Raw genomic sequence first — 21337 nt, forward strand, 5'->3', positions numbered from 1 at the left:
CTGAAGGCAGTCTTTCTCTTTTCCCACTGAATTTGTCTTTTTCTTGCTTCCTTCTTCTTAGTTCCCTGGCCATGGGATCACTGACAATCAGAGAGAATAAACAGTTGTTTGAGTCTCTGTCTTATTTTCCTTTTGGCATCTGGGAGGCCACTATAAAAGTGCCCCATAACCCCAAATCAAACTCATTCATCCCTGCCCTCGTCCATGGTGGGAAGGACACAGGTCCACGCAGAGCTGATGGGGCAAAGGGCTCCTGGAGAACCACGCTGAGCTCATAGCAGGGCTGCTCAGAGGCCAGGCACACGCTGCCTGATCAGTACAGGTTTGGAGCCAGCCCTAGCCGCCTCGGTACCTCAGCATCCCGGGGTGGTAGACAGCAGTCCACCAGGACCCACACAGCGGGCAGCACAGCCTGCGCTGCTGCCGGAGGGCACACAGGCTACTCTGCTCCCACTTTTCCAGCAGTTTTCATTGAGAGGTACAGGAGGCTCATCCATATTAATGTGTGGTGGCACAGCAAGGTCCCAGGTACCTTACTTCAGACTGTGGGATCCCCAGATGAAGTGTTCATGCCCTGCCCTTGCTAGAGGGATTGCTGCCTTGCCTCTTGGCACGTTCCCATCACAGGGCTGCTGGGGCTAGAGTTGTATTCCCACCCGGGACAGAGGCCCCAGTTCTGCAGGGAAGGCCTGCAGGCAGCATCCTCTCCGTGCAAGATTTTAGACTGGATGTTAGGACAATTTCTTCACCAAAGGGTGGTTAGCCATTGGAACAGGCTGCCCAGGGAAATGGTGGAGTCACCATCCCTGGAAGCATTCAAACACCATGTAGATGAGGCCCTCAGTGGTTTAGTGGCGACCTTGGCATTCCTAGGGTAAAGGTTGGGCTTGATGATCTTAAAGGTCTTTTCCAACCTAGCTGATTCTATGATAATCAGGCAGCCCAGCACTGACCAACACTGATTGCTGTGAACACTGCCATCGGCTTTTGCCGCCTGACTTGGCAGAAACATCTGGATGCTTTGATAGGTGGTAGAGATTAAACTGGCATAATTGAAAAACAAAGCCCCAGAGGCTCTGTGGAACAGATGAGCAAGCAGAAAGCCAGGTGGGGGTGTCAAAGCTGGCTCTGCAATCACCATCATTGGGCTCCACCGCAGGCTCCGCGGTCTGCGAGCGCGGGGGAAGCGGATGGGCTGCCCCGAACCCCTCTACCGCTTCCCTTGTGAGGGCCACAGAGGCCGGGCCCGGCCATAGCGGAGGAGCCCGATCACCGCCGAGACCGCGAGCACCGGGAGCTCGGCGGGCTCCTGCCGCCACCTGCCGGCCCCGCCACCGGCCTGTCCCTCGTCCCATCACCTGAGCGGGGCTGCGGAGCCTGAAGGGACGAAACAGCCCGACTCCTCAGGCACAGATGTGTAACGGTAGAAAAGGGAGCTGGAAAGGGACGAAAACAGGCAGCCAACCATGTCTGCAGTAGCAGCGTGACTGAGTGGTCCCCGCTGCTTGTGCAGCAAAGCCCAGGAGGCGGCGTGGCCAGGTTAAACCAGACCTCTCGCACATCATTGTAATGGTGCAAACTCAGCGCTTGAGTAACTTGGGTTTCCACCAAAGCATTTGAGTGCACTACAATGGGACAGGGCCCTCTGCACCAGGATCTAGGGGAAAAACCAAACCACTTTCTAATGGGCCAGAGCAAAATCAATTTAAGCTGACCCAACCAAACTGGAAAACTCTCTGAAGAGATGCTCAACACTGCACATGGCAACATTCTGCTGGAACCCAAGTATCTGTCTACCCAAGAATCTTTTTCTCCAGAGGGAAAACAGGGTATAAGATAATCTTTGCATTAGAAGGAAGCTGTGTGATAGGCATGATGTTCACACAGACTGGGTGCATGGCTCTGAAGCAGAGATCCTGTTCCCCATTCCCGGACACTGGCTCAGAGACACACATGCTTGGAGCACATGAATTAGATTAGGCTCAGGCGAAACCAAACAGACCGTGACTGTGGCTATGATGCCTCAGTTTTTACCAGCTGCAGGCTGACACCAACAGCAAGGAAGAGGAGAGTAGAGCATAAATCGTTCTTAATTATGCGCTACGTGCTGCTCCCAGCCTTAGATACTGTCACTGAAAAAAAAAAAAAAAAAAAAAAAGCTGGAACCACAGCTGGTGGTTCTAGGCACAGCACTCACAAACCCGATCATCTTAATTGAGATACAGTAGCTTTTAGTTAAAAGGACCTGGCTTTCCTTAAGAACACATGTTGTGTTTGTACTCTCCTCTTTCATTCATAAATTAAGGCCTGTCAGGTTAAGTCACCTTGTCTAGTGCAGGCAAGAATCAAATCCCAGGAGATAGACACTGTTCTGATCTCAAAACCAGGAAAGATCCAGTCTTGCAGCCCATAACTCACCATCATCCTGACCTTTGAAAAATTCAGTCCTCATGCAGGGGGACAAGATGTTGTAACTCTCTGTACTAGTATGAAGAAGTTTGAGACCATGTACAGAGAGCAGCTGAGTACCACTGTATCAACAAGTGGTTCAAGGAAGTGTAGTGCTGCTCAGGATTTGGCACACTGGTGCAGTTGGCTATCAGATCCAGGACAGCAGAAAGTTAGAAATCACAGATTAACCCACCCTAGGTAAAATAGTTCCCTCAGAACCATGAAGAATGGAAAATGACTGAGCATAAAGCCAGTACAATTTCTAGGCTTTGAAAAAATTCAAGAGAAAGGAAATTATGATAAATACTGAAAATACTTGAGCAAAGACAAGGGGAAAACATTTAGCTGTAGAAGAGAGGCATGAAAACAGGTATGATGCTGGCAGTAAAACAGGAATAGCTGAGGTTCTCCTTTCTATAGAAAGGTAAGAGAAGTAATTTTAAAGTAAGAGAATCCTTCATTAAAGAGTGATTTGATTTTAAAATAGTGCAAATGACTCAAGAGAACAGAGTAGTGCAATAAATGACAACAAGTGAAAAACTTTTTTTTTATTTCTCAGTGTTTCCCCACTGTCAATACTCTCCTTTTGCTGCAACATGTTGCAAAAAAACCTCTGCCTTTTCCATTTTAAACAGCTACACTATTTACAGGCCATTTCCAGTAACACACGCAGACACATACACACTCACAGACACGCAGGTATGTATATCCCTATCCCTGGCAAGGTATCTGTTTGCTGGCAGAGGTGATATATATTTCCATTGTCCATTAAAAACCAAACCCATACTCTCACACTGTACTCCCCTCTCCCCTTCTTAAGCAGCAGCTCAACGTCGGGCTCCTGGGGACATCTGTGTAACACACTCAGAAGCCCAGCTACCTGATTGCCGCCTCTCAGAGTTGTGGCCTAGGTGTACTGGGATTATCTATTCAAACTGTACATAGCAGAAGTAATAAAAATTGCTCATATTCAGATGTTTGTGACCGAGTGATGTAGTTATGCTCCCAAAAATCTTTTGAGGCAGCCATCTTAATCACCTGTTTTGAAATATGTGTATCATGCTGGGGTGAAACAAGCCACATGCTTTACTTTCCACCAAGGTGTTATGTACCCACTTTTTTACTAAGGCACCAGTAATTTTACCAGTAGAATTTCTGAACAAGTCCAGTGCCACTGAATGTACTGCAAGAGATTATCAAACAGCAAGCCAGACAAGAAAAGAACAGATGCCTATATAATAGGTATAAAAATCCTGAATAAAATTAAGTACATAAAACCTGTGGTGGTATAACCCCAAATCCAATGAGTTGAATAACATTTGAGTAACATTGTTAATGGTAAGAAACGCAATCAATCCTGCTCCATTCTGTGAATGGAGAGTTCTGCAACTGAAGATCCTTCAAAGCAGTGTCTTTGTATCTACACTCCTAGGTCTGTGTTGGTGTGTGCAATATCAGAGAAACAATTTGATATTAAATCTGACTGTAAGGCATCTCTTGTCCCTGCTCACCCAAGTCCAGACAAAGCTTTATGGCCACTTGCCAAACAGACATGGGCAGGGACCTGTGCCACAAGTTCATCTTTCACCTCACCCATCATCCGGGCTCCTCAAAGAGTTCTTCGATTCCAAAGACAGTTGTGAATACAGGGGTAAGGAATGCCTGGTGATGAACTACACAGCTGACCTGAAAATTGAGATTACCATGCAAACATGCCAAATGTCCCAAAGTGGCTATAGGAACATTCAACCTACTCACTCCTCCTTTACTCTCCCCCCACCTCCAAAATCAGTTTGCAAATGCTGAATCATGAGAGCATACCCCTGAATTCATCACAAGCATAACAGTGCAAATGGCACAGAAATCTAGGTGTCATCAGTGGTGTCACAAACATTTTAGGGTTTTGTTTTAATCAGAACATTTTAAAATATTTCACAGGGAGGTGAAACAGGGAAAGGATTTAAAAAATTAAGTAGCAGCCATTTTTACTAAAGAACATAATCTGATTAGCGGGGGGTTTCCAGCATTTTTCTGTAATTTAATATTTGTTTTAGGGAGCAGGTATGTAACACATAGACACCACTGTTAAAGAATTCAGAGATGGAAACTACCTGGAAGCTAAAACAATGGGGCTTAACTGGAATGTTCTTATGGCAAAAGAATATCACACAATGGACAGAGATAAAGGATTCATCCAGAATGGGTTTTCTTGAAAGCTTAGAAAGATCTAAAAAAACCCCCCAAAAATCTCTCTATTCTGAGCTTAATCTGACTAACAGGACTGATCTGAAAATACCCATCTTTTCCATACTCACAACAGGAGAAAAATATCATGCACTAAGACAAAGGCCAAAGAAAACAGAAGATGAAATCATCCCTATCTAGAAAAGAGGTTTCCACAGACATATCTATCCTGTGGGGAGTTAAAAGTAAACAAACATGGTTTATCACTTGCACATAGAAAGCAATGACACAAGCTTTGCACAAACCAACATGTAATGGTGATTGCTGAACTTTAAGAGTTCAGAATGAAGGAAAACTTTAATAAAATTTCCAAAGCCTTATAGAAAAGTGAAATTTCAACTAGGTGGCTTCTGTTGAGCAGATCTGGAATTAGTATGAGCACTATGCAAAGACTTCCTATAGCAGGTGCTTTCCAAGTATCTGAAAGAAGGTATTAAGCTGTTAACTGGCCACACTGGAATCCACTTCCTGAAGGCAACACACCAAAAGCCTTAAAATTGGAAAAAAAGAAAAAAAAAAGTAGAAAGATCCATTAATTCTCCTTGCCCCTTAGAAAAAACCCACCTTTTTCCGCCAACCAGCTGTTTGCTTATCTAATTCCAGGCAATTAAACATTCTCTACAAATTTTATGTTAACGAGCCATTAATTCCTATCTATTACCAACAATGGACATTGTCATTATCTTGTCCTGAAAAGACTGAAAGATTGTTCAAAGCCAGGGTTAACATACAAAAAGTTGCTTCAGTCAAGTTTGGTTTTTTTATAAATAAAAAAATCCAAACAAATAAAAAACTCCCATACCCCCCCCCCCAACCCCACAAACAAACAAAACCCATCAATGCATTTTGACTTTCAGCCATTTGCTTACCTCAAGGCTTCAGTACAAGAAAGAAACCCAGCCTTGTGCAACTAATATCAAATGGGGCCTATTTTCAAACTCCTCTTTCTAAAATGAAGCACTATTCCTAGTGGTACAGAAAACCCTGTAATTACCTGAAGGGAAAGACACAGAATAAAACCTCAACTACAACCTTCAATTCAAAGTATACACATTTTCTTAATTCCTGACAGCAACATTACCAGGCTGCTGAAGGTTTACTTACTGTACTAAGTTTTCAGATATGCAGGAGATTAGTTTAGCTACATTATAATGTGCAGATTGATAAATAATGTGGAACAGCAGAATTATTTCAAAGGTGGCAGATCCAGAACTGTGCATTTACACCAAGATTGAATGGGACTGCATATGTATTAACCAAATAGTAATATGCAACTGTAAGATGCACAGTACTTTGCGTACATGTTTGCATAGCTACGATGTAAGCAAAGTCCCAGTACAATTCACTGGGAACAGTATCCAGAACTGACGACCTACCAGGCACACAGACTTACCCTTGCATGGCTAGATGGCATACAGTGACTTGAGTCAGAATACATACGTTTCTTAGGTAGCTGTTTCTTTCTTTCTTTTTTCTTTTTCTCAGCCCATATAATTTCACTCTTACATTAGGTACATAATAGACAATGTTCCTCTGATGTCAGAGAAATAATTGCAATAACCTCTATGCTGAATCAGAAGTCTCTTCTGGTTATGTTACATATAAAGAAGTGGAGGTGACTGGGAAGAAGATGGCTGCTCCCAAAAGCTAGGACTGTGCGCAGTTTCCCCACAGAGTCCTAAGTAATTACAGGTCAGAAACAGGAAACAATCACAACAGGTAGATTTTTTTTCTTACGGATTAAGAAAAGTGAGTCATAGGAACTGCAAGTCAAGAACAAACCAGTTTCCCCTCTCACACTCCCATGATAGTTCTGAGTTACTTGTTTCCCTGAATACACACTTTAAAAAAATACAATAAAACCTAGGATATGTAACACATGAGTAATTCAACTTCACAGTTATAAATACTCAAATTACACTTACATAGAATATATCATCACAGAAAATAAAATTCAAGTCATAGAAAAGAATGGAGACTAAAGGGAAAGAAAAGGCAAGGTGGTAAAAGTGATACAAGTTCAGGGCTGTGCCTTCTATGAAAGCTCTTTAAAAGTTGAAGTAATTTTTTTTTTCCTTTTTAAATTGGATAGAATAAAAAACCTTCAATCATCCACGAAGTAATCACAGACCTGTACCTCCCCCTACAAAACTGAAACAAATGTCTCTGCCAGAGAAGAGCCAACAAAACAACATAGCCAGCTCTGGGTGTAAAGAAGCAAAGTAGCCAGGGCCAGTGAGGAGGGAACAAATGAAAGGTAGTATTTTAGGATTCACCTTAAAGCTAGATGTGTTGTACAGATTTGAGGTACCACTGCCATCACAATAGTCTGATGTAGTACAGGGATACTCAGGTGCTTGTCTATATATGTTATTTTACCATTTATTGTGAAAAGGATGCAGCAAATGCACTTGTACGAAATACAGAACATAGAACCAAACCCATGGCACAGCCCTTACCATCAACATGTATATGGAGAGGGAGGGGATTAATCCCAAAGGCAATTTAAATAATGGTATTTTATATACTTATATTTATATATATAAATAAATGTTCTCAGCAATCTCAGGGTTGTTTTTAGTGCATTGCTGTAAAAAAATTAGTGCAGTTCTCATTAATGTTTAGCTCATAAGGAATAAGAATCTATACATCTGTTCAGTCTCTTCTTGCCACACCTGAAACCCTTACACTGTTTCACCAAACTGAAGGTTTGTAGTCAATTTCTTTAAAATCAGGTGGATGAACTCCACACACTCTTGTGACAAGACATGGCAATTTTTGGCAAAACAATTAGAAAAATATGAGGTGCTCTGATCTTAGAACTGAAAAATTTGTTGATTTAAAGCATTACGCAATGCATAAACAAAATTTATAAACAAAAAGATATGTCTCAACAAATCTATCCTTCATGCAAATGTTTCTTCAGCAGCTAACAACTTAAAAAAATTTCTTACACTTGTTTATTTGGGGAAAGGAACTTAAATCTGTTCCAAGTCCTTTCCTGCAACTGGACCGAAGTTTCATATCCTGGGAGCTGCTTCTTCTGGACCCTTCTCTCTTCTGAACTGTTGGAGAAGGGGAAGTTTCAGTCTCAAAGAGATTTACACTTCAGCCCCAAGTTCAAGGACTCCAGTTTCAACAACAGCAACATATTTATCTTCAATCTGAACCAGCAGGATGGTTTTATCTATATGGGACCGACTACTTGGATCTCTGCTGCAAGGCACCCAGCGGTGAATCACCTGGGGGGAAATAAAAAAAAAGAAGTGTAATAAAACAAAGTTCCATGGGGAAAACTGCCATATCAAAGTCGTGGCTGATATTCAAGACCCTTAACAGGGCAAAAGGAGCAATAATGTAAGTGCTATATTGACTGAGTTGCTCGCTTTTCAGGGACAGCATACCCACTTAAGCCTTGCTGGAGAGCTGCAGCTTACCTGAGAAAAGCCAGCCTTTGATTTGAATTTCATCAGTTGACTCAAATCACAACCAAACAGTTCATGCAAAGTGCGTAAAAACTGTTAAAAGTGTACAAGTACTGAATTGGGATATTTTATATCCCAAAGCTGTAATAGTTTTAAAATACCTCAGTATTGTACAGCAATAGCACAGAATTGTAGTTTAGGAAGAGTTGAGTATAAACTACTCTCTCCTCTAAGTCAAATCCCTTGCCCTAATTTTGTTCACTCTGAATTCAAGGTTGATCTTTTGAATTAAATTATTCAAAGATAATTTAAAATGAAAAAAAACTGCAGAGAAGAAAGGTTTCAGAAACAGTGCTACAAACTACTGCCCCATACTCTCTTGGTTATACAAAATTCATGTTCTTTGATCTGCTGCTACCAAGGATTTTGCCTGATACTGACCACCAGAAAGTCCCTTTTTCCATACAGGCCCTTGTATATGTTTGCTCAGCTGCCTCCATAAAAATACACCTTAAATTTTTGGGTGCCCCAAAGGAACCCCAAGGATGTTCCAGTAACATGGTTTTAAGTATTGCCAGCTCCACAGAAATAGAATTATCTCAAATTTGCTGAATTCAAGACAAGGTAAGGTAAAAAATAAGTAAAATGCAATCCAGGACAGGACAGTTTGCAAGAGTTCTAAAGATTCAGGTGAGGAAGACAGGACAGAACCCCACAATTAACCTACATCTTCCAAGACCAAATTCAAAAGACCCCGTTAATCCTCACTATACCCAACTGACAGCTGCCAATTTCTCTAATGCTGAGTGAAGGAGATTCAGCTTTGTCCACTGCAGGAGATATATACTGCATTTATAGGAAGAACATTTCACCTAGGGAAGCAGGGCATCTTCACTTCCCCTTCGTCTGATGCAACAGAGTGATATTTAAGCAGTGTGTTCAAGTCTGACTTCAAAGTAAACTTTTTATGCTGCTGTATGGAGTGAGGTCAGGAATATTCTATCCCCAACCATATACAGCATTTCTCAATAAAGTCCAAGTACTACATCCTTGTTGTCCAGCTTCAAGCTGGTGCCTTTGTGATAGCTAAGGGCAGACTCCAAAAATGTCAGTATCACGACTCCTTAAAAACTGTGCTTATGCAAGAGTTGTACATAGATTATAACTCACTGCAACCACCCACTCACACTTGGTTTTACCATCTCTTCTATTATGACTGGCATTTATTTGATGCCCCATGAGTTATAACATGCAAAATGATGTCACTAGACAGCAAAGAGGTAGTAAGAATCTGTTGGGGGGGAAAAGGGCTCTTCCGCATGCTAGTGCAGGTATCACAGAAAGATAATGCAGAGTATACCTTAATCTGAAAGTCCTGGAAAAAGTAGATACAATAGAAAGAGGACTGCTAAATTTCATTTCCTTGAAGAAACTCTATAATGTCTTTGTGTATTATATGTACTGAATACTTAGCAAAAAACAAAAACAAAAACAAAAAACAAAACTAGGAAAAATGCTTTTTCTATGTAGTAGGAAAGTTTTAAAGAGCTGGACTTCATACCAAGAGTACTGACATAAGGCTTTGGCTGGTAAATTGCTTGATGAGCAGCACTGTAGCAGATAAGAATCATTTCTGCCTGTTTGCAGAAATGACTGCAGCTGCAGGATCAGAAAGACCATCCTGAAAGCTTATGATACTAGTATGTTTAACCACAGGCAGCTGAAGCAGGCAGTGGAAACTATGTCAAGTTAAATCCTATCCCTCTAATCACACATAGGATAATCTGGTGCTTTCCCCCTTTCACCTTAGGTCAAAAATGAGCCTCTAAAAAAACCTACCAGTATCCTGCACCAAAAATAGATGAGAAGCATTAGAATAGCAGCTTACTCTGCCCTTCAAATCCTTGGTTTTAATCTCTGTAACATCAATCACTACATGTCTGCAGGCTGCAACTGCAAAATACACAAACTCATGAGAAGAAAAAAATTGTCCAGTGATACCAGGTAACAGGATGTGTTTTGATACAACCCTTCACATTCACCATCTTGATAGCATGCTTGATCTGCAAGAGCTAACAAGGAAATTCCAAAACTATAACATCTAAACTGAACACTGCTCACAACAGCATTCTACTCCTAGAGCACTGACATCAGGCTTTGGCTTGTAAACTGCTTGATGAGCAGCATCATAGCACGCAAGAATACAGCTATAGGATCAGAAAGGGAAGACATACAAGATAACCCTACTATCTTGAGAGTGGATGGTCAACTATGGTACAGTTATTTGTGGAAGGGATTTATTTCCAGGGCCCTTCCTTCACATATGTAACCAGGTAGATTTGGCACATGCTGTGTTATCAGCATATTCCCATTTCTTACTTGAAGCTTGCACATACACCCACAGTGATGAGGACTTTCAGACAACAAAATACAGCCCCTGAATTAAATTTATAAATAATGCCTCCAATTGAGGTAACCACTCAATCAAAGCAAATTCTTATAAACTGTCAGAACTAACATGTTCCAAATAAAAAAAGTTTTATTGATGAACCAATGCAAACACAATGTCAGTGGCTCTTCCCTTTTACTATTTATCAACTGGAAGAATACTGACTAGAGCATCTTTATTGACACAAAGATCTAAAAAACCCCATAATGCTTCAGTAAAACCAAAAAGGTTCAAAGATAGAGCTGGGTTTTTTACTCCTAAAAAGAGCTTAAATCAAGAGATAAGTTTTCTAACTAATGCAATGACTTTTTATAAAACACAGGTATAACTCTAGGAAAAAGAGACAGAGGTTCAAGTCATAGATGTTTGCAAGTTTTAGCCACAGCAGATTTCTTTTTCAAGGGAAAGTAAACACTTAGCATGTACCTGTAATTTAAAGGCATCTAAAGACAATCTTGACTATCTTCATCAGGATAATTTAAAAACAAATACTGTTAAGCATTCAGTTAAGGACTCACTGGTAAACTGACCTTCCGTATTTGCTCAAGGATAGACAGTTTAAGGAAAGGAAAATGAAGGTTGGATGAATGAGTGCAATGCCTGAATGTTCATGACAAGAGCTGGAAGAAGGCAAGGAAGCAGAGGTAGTTGACAATGCTTGAATCGTCACCCTGTGTCTTTTGGATACAGTTGCAGTAATATCCTTCTGCTTCAAACTAGGATTCTGGACCTGCTCTTCCAGCAACAGTGACTTGGAGGACAGCTGCTGATCCAGCTTACTACCACATTTATCTTTGGTCTTAACACCTAGGCAGACTGCCATAGCATCAAGACACTGCCATTCTTAAAATTAGCTTGTCAGCTTCTGAGCAAAACTTACATGGCCTTCCATGCCTTCCTGAGGACTCCAGTCTTTCCAGCTGTTTCTTCCAGCTTTTAGTCGTATCACCTCATCTGGCCACTGCAGCTCTTTCCTTTTTGACACGTTGATCCCTTCCAGTACTTGACTGGGATCCATTAACTATAAGTAGGAATTGAGTTTTGACTGTTAGTTCAGCCAAAATTTAAGAGAAACAGATAAACTGTAGCTTTTGTATACTTCCAGAGAACTGACCTTAACCCACAGAAATTCATTTCTGACCAATTTCAATGGTGGAAACTCAAGCTCCAGGCTAGGAAAAAGCCTGAGCGGCACTGCATTTGGAAATGAGGCTGTGGTTTCACACAGAGAGCTGACAATATATCAGGTCACTGCTGTCTGAAGCAGCAGCTCTGGTTCCCCTTCCCACCCCTTCTTTCAGTTACACTGGCTCATGGCAGGGTCTAAGAAGACAGCACAACATAAGCATAGGCAGCACATGGTCCGGTAGCAGGGCAGAGTTAAGTGATGAACTGTTAAAACTGCCTCATCACTTCTTACAGAACACACTAAGAAACACCATCTTGGAGATTTTGCTGTTGGGCTGAAGATCTATTTATCTACCAGCACTGTTAGTTGAGACCCACCCTGTGTTTTGAAGTAAACTGGCCTTTCCACAGGGCAGCAGGAGAAAACTCCTGAAAACTTCTTCCTATTTAAGGACAGAGAGAACCACAGTGTCCACTATCCAAGGGCACATGACAACTTTGCCTGTATCCTCCTCCCACAGAGGAATTAGGCTGTTTGATAAATGGGCTCCTGCCTGCAAACAAAAGCTACAAAGTACAGACCTGCAAAATTAATTCATTAACTTCACCCACTATGATGCAGTTTAATAAGGATTACTCTACTATGATGTGATACTAGCAATGAAATCACGTTTGTCATAATTTACCCTGTTAAATCCACTTCTTGATGCTTCTCACTAATATACTGCCAAAGGCATGCATGGGGGGCTAATAAAAAGCTAGAAGAGCAAGAATACAAATTTCTGGATTTTCACAAAATGAGTAAGGCTGCCATGATTAACTTAGTCAATGGTGTATTGCTCACTGCTCAGTAAACCCAGACTTGAGGCAATAACCAAAGAATAAATACACATGAAAATGAATAAATACGTATGAAAGTGAAAATTTTTACACTTTTGTGGAAAATCTAATTGTTTTAAATGAAAAAAGCTACCAGCTTTCTACTTTGCAAATGAAGCTGTTCAGTTTTACATGTTGTAATGAATAAAGGCAAACTAAGTATGAAGTGGAACCGAGCTCAGTTGACATTCTCAAAGCTGCACTACAGCAAAACATACAAGTAAACAGAGATGTCTAAGCATGCAAGAAGGTTGGTTGTCCAGATATCCTTTTCCTCACATTAGTTCTCCAAATGTAACTGCACAATAGTTGCATACTGAGGCATTCCAGACTGTGCGTATTTAGAGAGTAGTGATTTCAACAACATCCAAAGTAACACTAACAAAAGCACGTGGAAGCATAGGTTAACTTGTTCTTCTTGACTATTCACCTGGATTCTGTAAATAACGTCATCCTTTTTGGCTTGCATTTGATTTGCAGGGCTTGCATTGCCACCTGACTGAGTTTCAGTTGCATTACTCCCTCCTTCTGTCCCTAGAAAGCCCACAAGGGCATGCTGTTTACAGGCTGGGATGCTTTGGCTGGAGCTGCTAGAAGAGGGCAGTCCATGCTGCGCGCTGACCCCAGTCTGGCCAGTAGGTTCCATTTGGTTCACCATAGACAGGCGGGACTGGATGGATGATGGAAGGTTACGAAGGGATATCTGACTGGTGGAAGAGCGCCGACAAGGCACAAAGCCCGTTGTGGGTGTGCGAAGAGATGAATGACGACTGCCGTAGCAATAAGATGAATGGCTAGCTACTGAGGCACGGGCAGGGGAATGTCTGACAAGGCTCGACTGCACAGAGTGAGAGCTGTGACTGGTGCCTAAAAGTAAAAGATACAGAATCAGGAGAGTTTGATAAAGCCTCCCACACACATTAGAATGCTGACAAATGTCTTAGCGCTTACAGAGAAAACTTCTGGGCCTAATCAACAACATCTGAAACAGCTGTACTGCAGAATATCTCTGTTGCATTTCATATAGCAGAGCATTTGAATATATTCCACTCATCTTATTTTGGAATTTCACATTCTGTTCAATTCCCAATCACTGTAAGACAAGTAGTCTAAAAAATGTTTCAGTCTTGCTCTTCCTGCACCAACTGTTTGTTTCTTAACATTACACTTAAGTTTCCCATACTTAAGGCATTAAGGCAGGTAAATGTCTATGTTTCAAAACACTGTAAACATTATTTCTTAGTATGCTTGACTAGATGTTCAAAGATTGAGTCAGAAAATTTGTTAGAGCAAAAGCTGTGTTTAAACAAGTTCAGAAACATTTAATATACTCGAAAAACAGGAGTTGCTGTTTATGAGAATTGGTGCTATTGTTTTTCCAATACCAAGTGCTTGTGGATATCTTTCCACAGCTGACAGACTAACTACTTGTGTAAAAAAAGTTCATTCAACTAGATATACTTTCATATACTTTCTGAGCAAAGGTAGAGTTTGGAAAGCCTTTTCTCAGCTTTACTGTTTATCACTTCCCTAGCTACAGATCACTACAGACTCTTGGACAGGATTCAGCTAAAATACTATGGAAACAGAAAATCCATTCTACTGTATAAGTAAGAACTATAACAAAACTCACAAAGTTTAGCATTTACAGACCATATGACAGAAGCAAAAAAAAAAAAAAAATCCAGTCTGTACAAACATATTATAAAAGTTATTTAATCTATTTTGCCAGCACAACTATACCCCTACTGCTCCAATCGGTTTGGGAACCTTGCATTGCAGGAAGCAGTACTGTAGTTTGAGATGAATCCAGCAGGTATTAACACTACATCAAATCACTTTCGCTTGCTTTATTTTGTAACTTAGGCCTGATCCAAAGACCTGAAAGCCCAGTTCTGCCTATAATATTGTACTTGTATAAAATCTTAAAACAAAACAAAGCAACTTTACCCAAAGTGGAAGGATGAGTTGGTGGATGAGCTGCAGGAAGAGTTGTCGGATGAGCTGCAACAGGAGGGTGCTGTACTGCTCCAGGTCCCTGCCCTGTAGTTGCATTCCCTCCTCCTTGTGACATGCTGCTCTGAGACTCATTGATAGTTGCATTGTTACTTGTGCAAGAAGCTCCACCTCCAGCATCTGAATCCTCAATATTTCCACCACTATTGCAGCCAGCTCCACAGCCTTTCCTTAGTCTGAAAACATAATGCAATTGACACATTAAGTCAGGCCTCCTAACCATTACGATTCTAAGAAATGCCTCATGATGACAAGCAAAAGGCTTTACTCAGCACAACCCATAGCATTCCCCAAAAATCACATAAAACTTGACTTTATTGTCTCAGAACATGCTTCACAAATATAAATGCTGCTTTCTAAGAGCTTGCAATTTTCTTCATGACAACTATTCAGTAATTTATGGTAAGCCAAATGCTCATATAAAGTAGTTTTTGAAAAATCAAGCCACTTCTGAAATACAATAAACAGATAAAATTCTAAATATAAAATGATGGTAGAACACCTTGGTTATTTTGTAATAGTTTAGTAAAATTTATGCTCCTTAACACGTCAGTCGTGTATTGTTAGACTGCAGAAACTTTCTCTATTCAGATGACCTGAAATGCTAGGGGGTTTTTTTGTTTGTGTTTCTTGTTTTTGTTTTTTTTTTTTCCTTTTCTTTTGAATGTATTTGGTTTCTTGTTACCTTCAGTAACATACAGTTGTTTGAAGCACATATTGCCATTATTTGAATCACAAATTCCCATGTGAATTCTAAACATTCAGACAACAAGTCAGCCAGTATTTTCTAGTGGATATAATCATACAGGCTTTTCACTGCATCATTTGCGTTAACGAACTTCAGATGGACACAAAAAAACCACAGCACATTCCTCCTTCCTTCAATTCATACTTCTTATTATTCTTTTCTTACTGTTGCACTCAAACAACTGAGCACTCTCTTTGTGACTGTATTTGTCCCTGAGATTCAGAAACCCAAAGCATACACAGCTCAGCTCCATACACTGTTCTGTGTCATACTTTCACCTGTTATTCTATCCATGTGTCAGACAAGCAGATGGCAAAAGAAGACAAACACCACAGACAGTAGGAAGTGTGGCATATTCTGGGGTGAAGCAGCACCTTCTGTTTGATGTGCTATACATCTCCAAATGTAAATATGACCATCAGAACAGCTACAGGACTGGCAAGAACCAGCAAGAACCAGCACACATTTCTGAATGCCACACACAGCTGCCACTGTTGCTTTTGGAGCCACAGTCATAAGTGGCCAGAACTGCAACACAAGTTCTCATGGCCTGTAAGATACAGCACAAGAAGAGTTTGTACTGGGTTACTGAGGGGGCATGTAGAGGGAAGATTATATTATCACTCCAGTTAGTTGTTCCGGCTCTGACACACTGGGTATTTATAAGCAGTCATGAAATTCTAAGCAGCTAACGCTTGTGTTACTACAGATGAGTATAGCCTAACGGTATTAATACTGCCTTTGCATGCTAAGTATTTGCCAGACAAGAACTCTACCAAACAGTCCTGATACTGTAAAAATGGTATTATAGACTGCAAAAGTGGTGGTACTGAGAAAAAATACAGAGGTTGTATTGCCTCTCCTTATTGGACCTGACATTAGAACTGGAGCTGTAGCTCCTCCATCTGTACTTTCTGTCCTGGTTTTTTTCCAAGCTCTCATTTACATAGTTTGTGGTGCATTACTTCCATGCCTTGAAGTTAATCCTGAACCAAAGCAGTTGCCATATGCTACAGATGTGCTCAAAATAAAAATCAAGGCTTATTTATTTTTATGTGACTGAATATTACAAAATTAAACTGTGCTAGGCATAGTTAACAGCAGTAGTTACTGAGACTAGTTAATGGAACACGAGAGCATGAACACATAGTAAATGAGAACTCATTTCCTTAGCTCACCTGTGCCATGTAGACACTATGAAGTTTCTGATGTTTCCTAAGCTGATAGCTCCCCCAAGAATCTCCTTCAGCTGTTCATGACTATCTGAATAGGAAGTAGTCAAAGGTGAGACATAGATTGGGTATCCAATTGGCTGGTCACAGGAGGAGTTGATCATGTTCCTCAGAGCTTGTTTTGCATTTTGGATACTTCCTCTTTCTGGATTACGATTACGCAAGAAGACAAGTTCCTGCTGTTGTCCTGCCCACAGACCACGCACACACTCCTTATTCACCTGCAAAAGCCAAATAGAAAAGCTGTGTCAGAAAGGGAAACAATGAGTGTGTGTGACGACTGCTTTGCTATACCTAGGTCTCCATTAATTTATGGAATACTGCAGTGCAGAACTGCAAGCATTTATATTCATTCTTCATAAAGCTGAACTTTTGGACACAGGCTGTAACAGCAAGAATAAAGCAAATCTAAGAATGGGATGAGAAATAGATATTTTAAGTCAGAAACTGATTTTCTGATTAAATACTTCCACTGTCTGAGAAGAAGCAGTCCTAGCAATATCAGATTGGTAGTAAAAAAGCAGTGTTTTGAGCTGAAGTAGCAGTTTTGTATAGTTATTAAAAATACACAACATACCATAACGTTGTGAAGCATGCACAAGACTTACCTTGATGACCCTGAAACTGAGATACCGCTTATTCAGCATAATGATCTTGTATTCATTGGTGCCATCGTCCATCACATGACGCAGAGCAAGAAGGGAGGGAGAATTGGAAAGAACTGCACTCCGCCAAGCAGGGTCCCCTTCATGTGCTATAACTAGATTTTCTTCATGGGTTGTTATGGCTTCATAGAGGACAGAAGGATCATCATATTCATCTGGAGAAGTGAAGTGATCCTGTTTCCAAGAGTGCACATACAGTAAGATTTGATTAATATTTCAGATGTAACTACATATAAAAAAAAAAAAAAAAATCAAACATTTCACACCTCAAACTTTTCGGAAGCTCAGTGAAGTTAGACAAAAAAAATTATCAGATACCTACTAAAGGACATGGTTAAAGACAAGCTTTTTTCCAAACAGATTCATTCTTTTTGCTTGTGTTTGCTTCCTCCTTTAACTCAAAAAAAAAAAAAAAAAAAAAAAAAGATCTGCCTATTACTGATTCAAGTAAATTCCTAGTTGAATTTTACACTAGATTTCTATCTATTGCCTGCAAAAGCATTTTAGCTTCTTTCATTCTTAAGAAGCTTCCAAGTATAACACACTTCAGTAAAGAACTGACTACCAAGCCTGTATTATATGAAAAGAGCAACTGAAAGAAAAGAAGTTTTATCTGCTTTTTCTATTAAAAGTTCACAGTAATACTTGATGACAGATTATTTCAGCATCAGATACTATCACACAATTTACATTACCTCCAGTCAAATGGAAACACAAAATCTGCAAGTTCAATTCAGTATTAGGTCACATCACTTGGTTAAAGAAAGTGGTTAACAGCTAAGTTTCCAACACTGGCTGAATCTTGGACATACAATTCCATTGCAAGTGGATAAAAATCACCCTTTATAGATTAATACAATAATGTTCAGATAATCGTAATTTCCTCGCTTTCATTTTGACTTAATTCAAACCTATTCTGCAGAGTAACCTAAATATACTGAGAACACTTCAGAATTGTTGAAGTGGTACTCTAGCTGTTTTCAACAATGACTTTGTAATTATTCTACTTTTCTACATGCACTCCTAACATAAGCATTCTACTAACTTTGGCAAGCTTGTTACATGAAGTTGATTCAACCAATGCTAATTCGAGGGGGGCACTTCTAGACTCTGCAATGAAGGCAAAAAAAGAAGCTTTATTAAGTGCAACTACGATTTACCTATTGTCCTGGTTTAGCAGTAGCAGTCATTTTTTCTACTGGTGCAGTGCTGTGTTTTGACTTTCCGCCTGGGGACAGAGCTGATAACACAGATGTTTAGACTGACCAAGGACTTTGTGAGTCTCATGCTCTGCCAGGGAGGAGGAGAAGGTGGGAAGAAGCAGGAACAGGACACCTGACCCAAACTAGCCAAAGAGGTATTCCATACCACAGCACGTCATGCCCAGGAGGTAGAATTGAGAGGGCCCGGAAGGGCTGGAAGGCTGCGGGGTGGGGGCGAGGTACCGGTTGGTGAGCGGTTGTATTCTCTTCCTTGTTATTTCCTTTATCATTATTACTATTAGTGGTAGCAGTAGTGATTTGTGTTATACCTTAGTTATTAAACTGTTCTTATCTCAACCCATGGGAGTTGCATTCTTTTGATTCTTCTCCCCATCCCTCCAGGAGCGGAGGGAAGAAAGGTGGGGGGGGGAAGTGGACTGCGTGGTTCTGATTTATGGCCTGGGCTTAAACCACGACACCTATTTACTTTGATTTTCAAGCAATCCGTTCTTCTAGAATGTCAACGCTTTTGTCTCCTCACAGAGTGCTTATCTTTCAAGTACATGCTTTCTCATACTTGCTGAGGTTGGTTTATAGATGGCGTGGACAGAATTTGTGATTGCTCATCTTTACCCTCACTTCACAATAAAAATCAATCCCAATTTCAGCTTATTGAAAAATCAACCTTCTCATTCTCACCTAAACCTTACTAATAGCATCAATGAGTAATTTCAAAGTGTCCATTACTACAACACCTCAAAGAAAAGAGAACAAGAAAAACAACTCCCATTGGAGGAGAGGGCTGTGCAGCTTTAAATGGCACAAAACCTTTTAAACCAATTACATCTATGTGGGGAGGGGAAGAGTGCAGCAAAATATCAAAGACACTGTTCATAAGGGTATAATCTCTAGATGAATACAAAACAGCGCTTGACATATTCCCTGAACATTTGATGTAATTTTCAAGCTTTGAGCATAAACTGCATTCCTTTTCCTCAATATCACCTTCCACATGAGCTATAACAAAACAAAGGACAAGACATGATACTCCCTCATTTTCAGTTGTCCATCACTATCATATGCGCTTCTGTTCTCTTCCTCTTTTCGCTCTCTCCCAGCAGCTTATTTTTAAAATAACGACTGCACAGAAATAAAAAGAACTGCACACATCCTCCTGTGTAATCTCTCACCTGATGTAGCTTAAGTGACATCCGTATTCCAGGAACCACTACTTTCCTCAGCAATTCCATGTCAGCAAAGATCCATTCATCTCTAATTGAAGATATACGAAAATCACCCTTAAATAGGGCATGCAGGCCATACAAGAAGGATTCCAGATTACTGGTGAGAGTGGGGGGAACAAAAAGAAGCAAACAGTACAAATATTAATAGAAATACAAACATATCCACAAGTTCATCACTGACAAGAGCAAAAAATACCAAACTGCACAAAAATTAACATATTCTTCTCCATAAATATAACTTACAGGATAAGACAGGGAGAACAGAACATAAGAGTAAGGATGTGTGTATAAGCAAAGCTTGGACAATAGACATTTATACGCACCGAGCAAGTAACGAATAAACCATACACATAATAGTCTCTTTACACAGACTAAAGTAAAAAGGAACACTGAGGAAAGCCTGAGTTTATTAAGAACATTTATAAAGGGAACGCTTCTCAGGGAACATAACACCACAATGGATCAGTTAAGGAGACAACATAGCTTCAGTTGTGCATGCTTTAGTATAATATAAAAATCATTATAACTCTGTCTTACTCAAAGGCATCGATCGTTTCCTTTTACTATGCTAACTTAGAAATGAGAGATCAAGTATGCTATGATCACTCTTGCTGCTGCATATCTGGAAGACCTTCAGGGGGCAATTGGCTGATACTTAAAAGAATTAGTCAACAGTTTCCCTGAAAGCAAAGCAGAATAGGTTTCACAGTCAGCACCCAGCTGACCAAGGGCTTCCGCATCCATTTATGCTTCTCTATTTTCTTTTTAAACCATCACCTCATGATTTCTTGAAATGTACAACTACATTTTACATCAGCTTTCTAAATTAAGTTGAGGCTGTTAATCTGCAAGGAAGAGACTGCCATATGATGACAGAGTTGAGCTGAAGATGATTCGTAGGAAACACAGCTGCTTGCCACAGAGCCAGCTGAACTGTCAAACTTACACACAATTGTCTGATCTAACTTGCATCAAGATGTGTGTTCCTTATTTTATGAAGCTGTCCTCTTCTTCACCCTGTTTCCATAAAGGGCACATACTTGAAGGATATGGAGCTCACTTTTAGAACTCAGCCAGTTTCCATCAGTTATATAACTGGTCCTTACCCACACCAGAATTCTTTACCTTGAATTTGAACATGTGATTTTGTTTTAGTGAACAAGTTCTCCTTTATTTGCTGTTCTTTGGTTACATTTCACTGGCTGATATAACACAGGCAAGTTGCATATCTGTCCAGTTTAAGGAAAGATGATACTTAACATCTTTTTCTTTTCTAAAGAGGCAATTAATATCTAACCTAGGAAGCCAGAGGGATTTTGAGGAAGGGAAGCTTACAACAACATATTATTACCTTGACATGTGATGTGAAGCTGTTCCCAATGCTCTCCGCCCCAGAACACACAGTCCATAACACAATGTCACCAGGGGCGAGTCTTTACTTGCATCCAGTGGCTTGTAATAACAAAAGAGTAAAAAAAAAAAGAATAGTCAGGTGACCAAAGTAAAAGAACAGTCACAGAAAAGCAGTTTTGCCAGCAGCAAAAAGACCCAAACACATGCAAAGGCACACAAACTCAAGTGTTGTGCATGTACCTACCACACCAGCTCCTCTTGCTCAGAATTTCAACAGGAGGTTGTTTTGTTTTGTTTTGTT

General features: G+C 40.4%; 1 protein-coding gene across 12 annotated transcripts in view; it reads right to left on the reverse strand.

Annotated features, from left to right (window-relative positions):
- Positions 1-2857: 2857 nt before the first annotated feature.
- PCNX1 (pecanex 1) overlaps positions 2858-21337 on the reverse strand; it is a 91811-nt gene continuing 73331 nt past the window's right edge. For 9 of the 12 annotated variants that reach the window (XM_080618097.1, XM_080618092.1, XM_080618095.1 and 6 more), the window contains 8 exons: positions 21035-21135; positions 19630-19780; positions 17181-17411; positions 16519-16793; positions 14527-14768; positions 13007-13443; positions 11450-11590; positions 6565-7937 (listed from right to left, as the gene is read on the reverse strand). In XM_080618097.1, the coding sequence (XP_080474223.1) occupies positions 7797-7937; positions 11450-11590; positions 13007-13443; positions 14527-14768; positions 16519-16793; positions 17181-17411; positions 19630-19780; positions 21035-21135 (1719 nt within the window). In that variant the 3' untranslated portion in view covers positions 6565-7796. Of the gene's footprint in view, positions 6374-6564; positions 7938-11449; positions 11591-13006; positions 13444-14526; positions 14769-15771; positions 15891-16518; positions 16794-17180; positions 17412-19629; positions 19781-21034; positions 21136-21337 lie in introns of those variants that run through there. The other 3 variants (XR_013956881.1, XM_080618093.1, XM_080618091.1) reach the window with 3 other exon arrangements.

Source organism: Psittacula echo, assembly GCF_963264785.1.
Source record: "Psittacula echo genome assembly, chromosome: 5".
In the NCBI taxonomy this organism is placed as follows: domain Eukaryota; kingdom Metazoa; phylum Chordata; class Aves; order Psittaciformes; family Psittacidae; genus Psittacula; species Psittacula echo.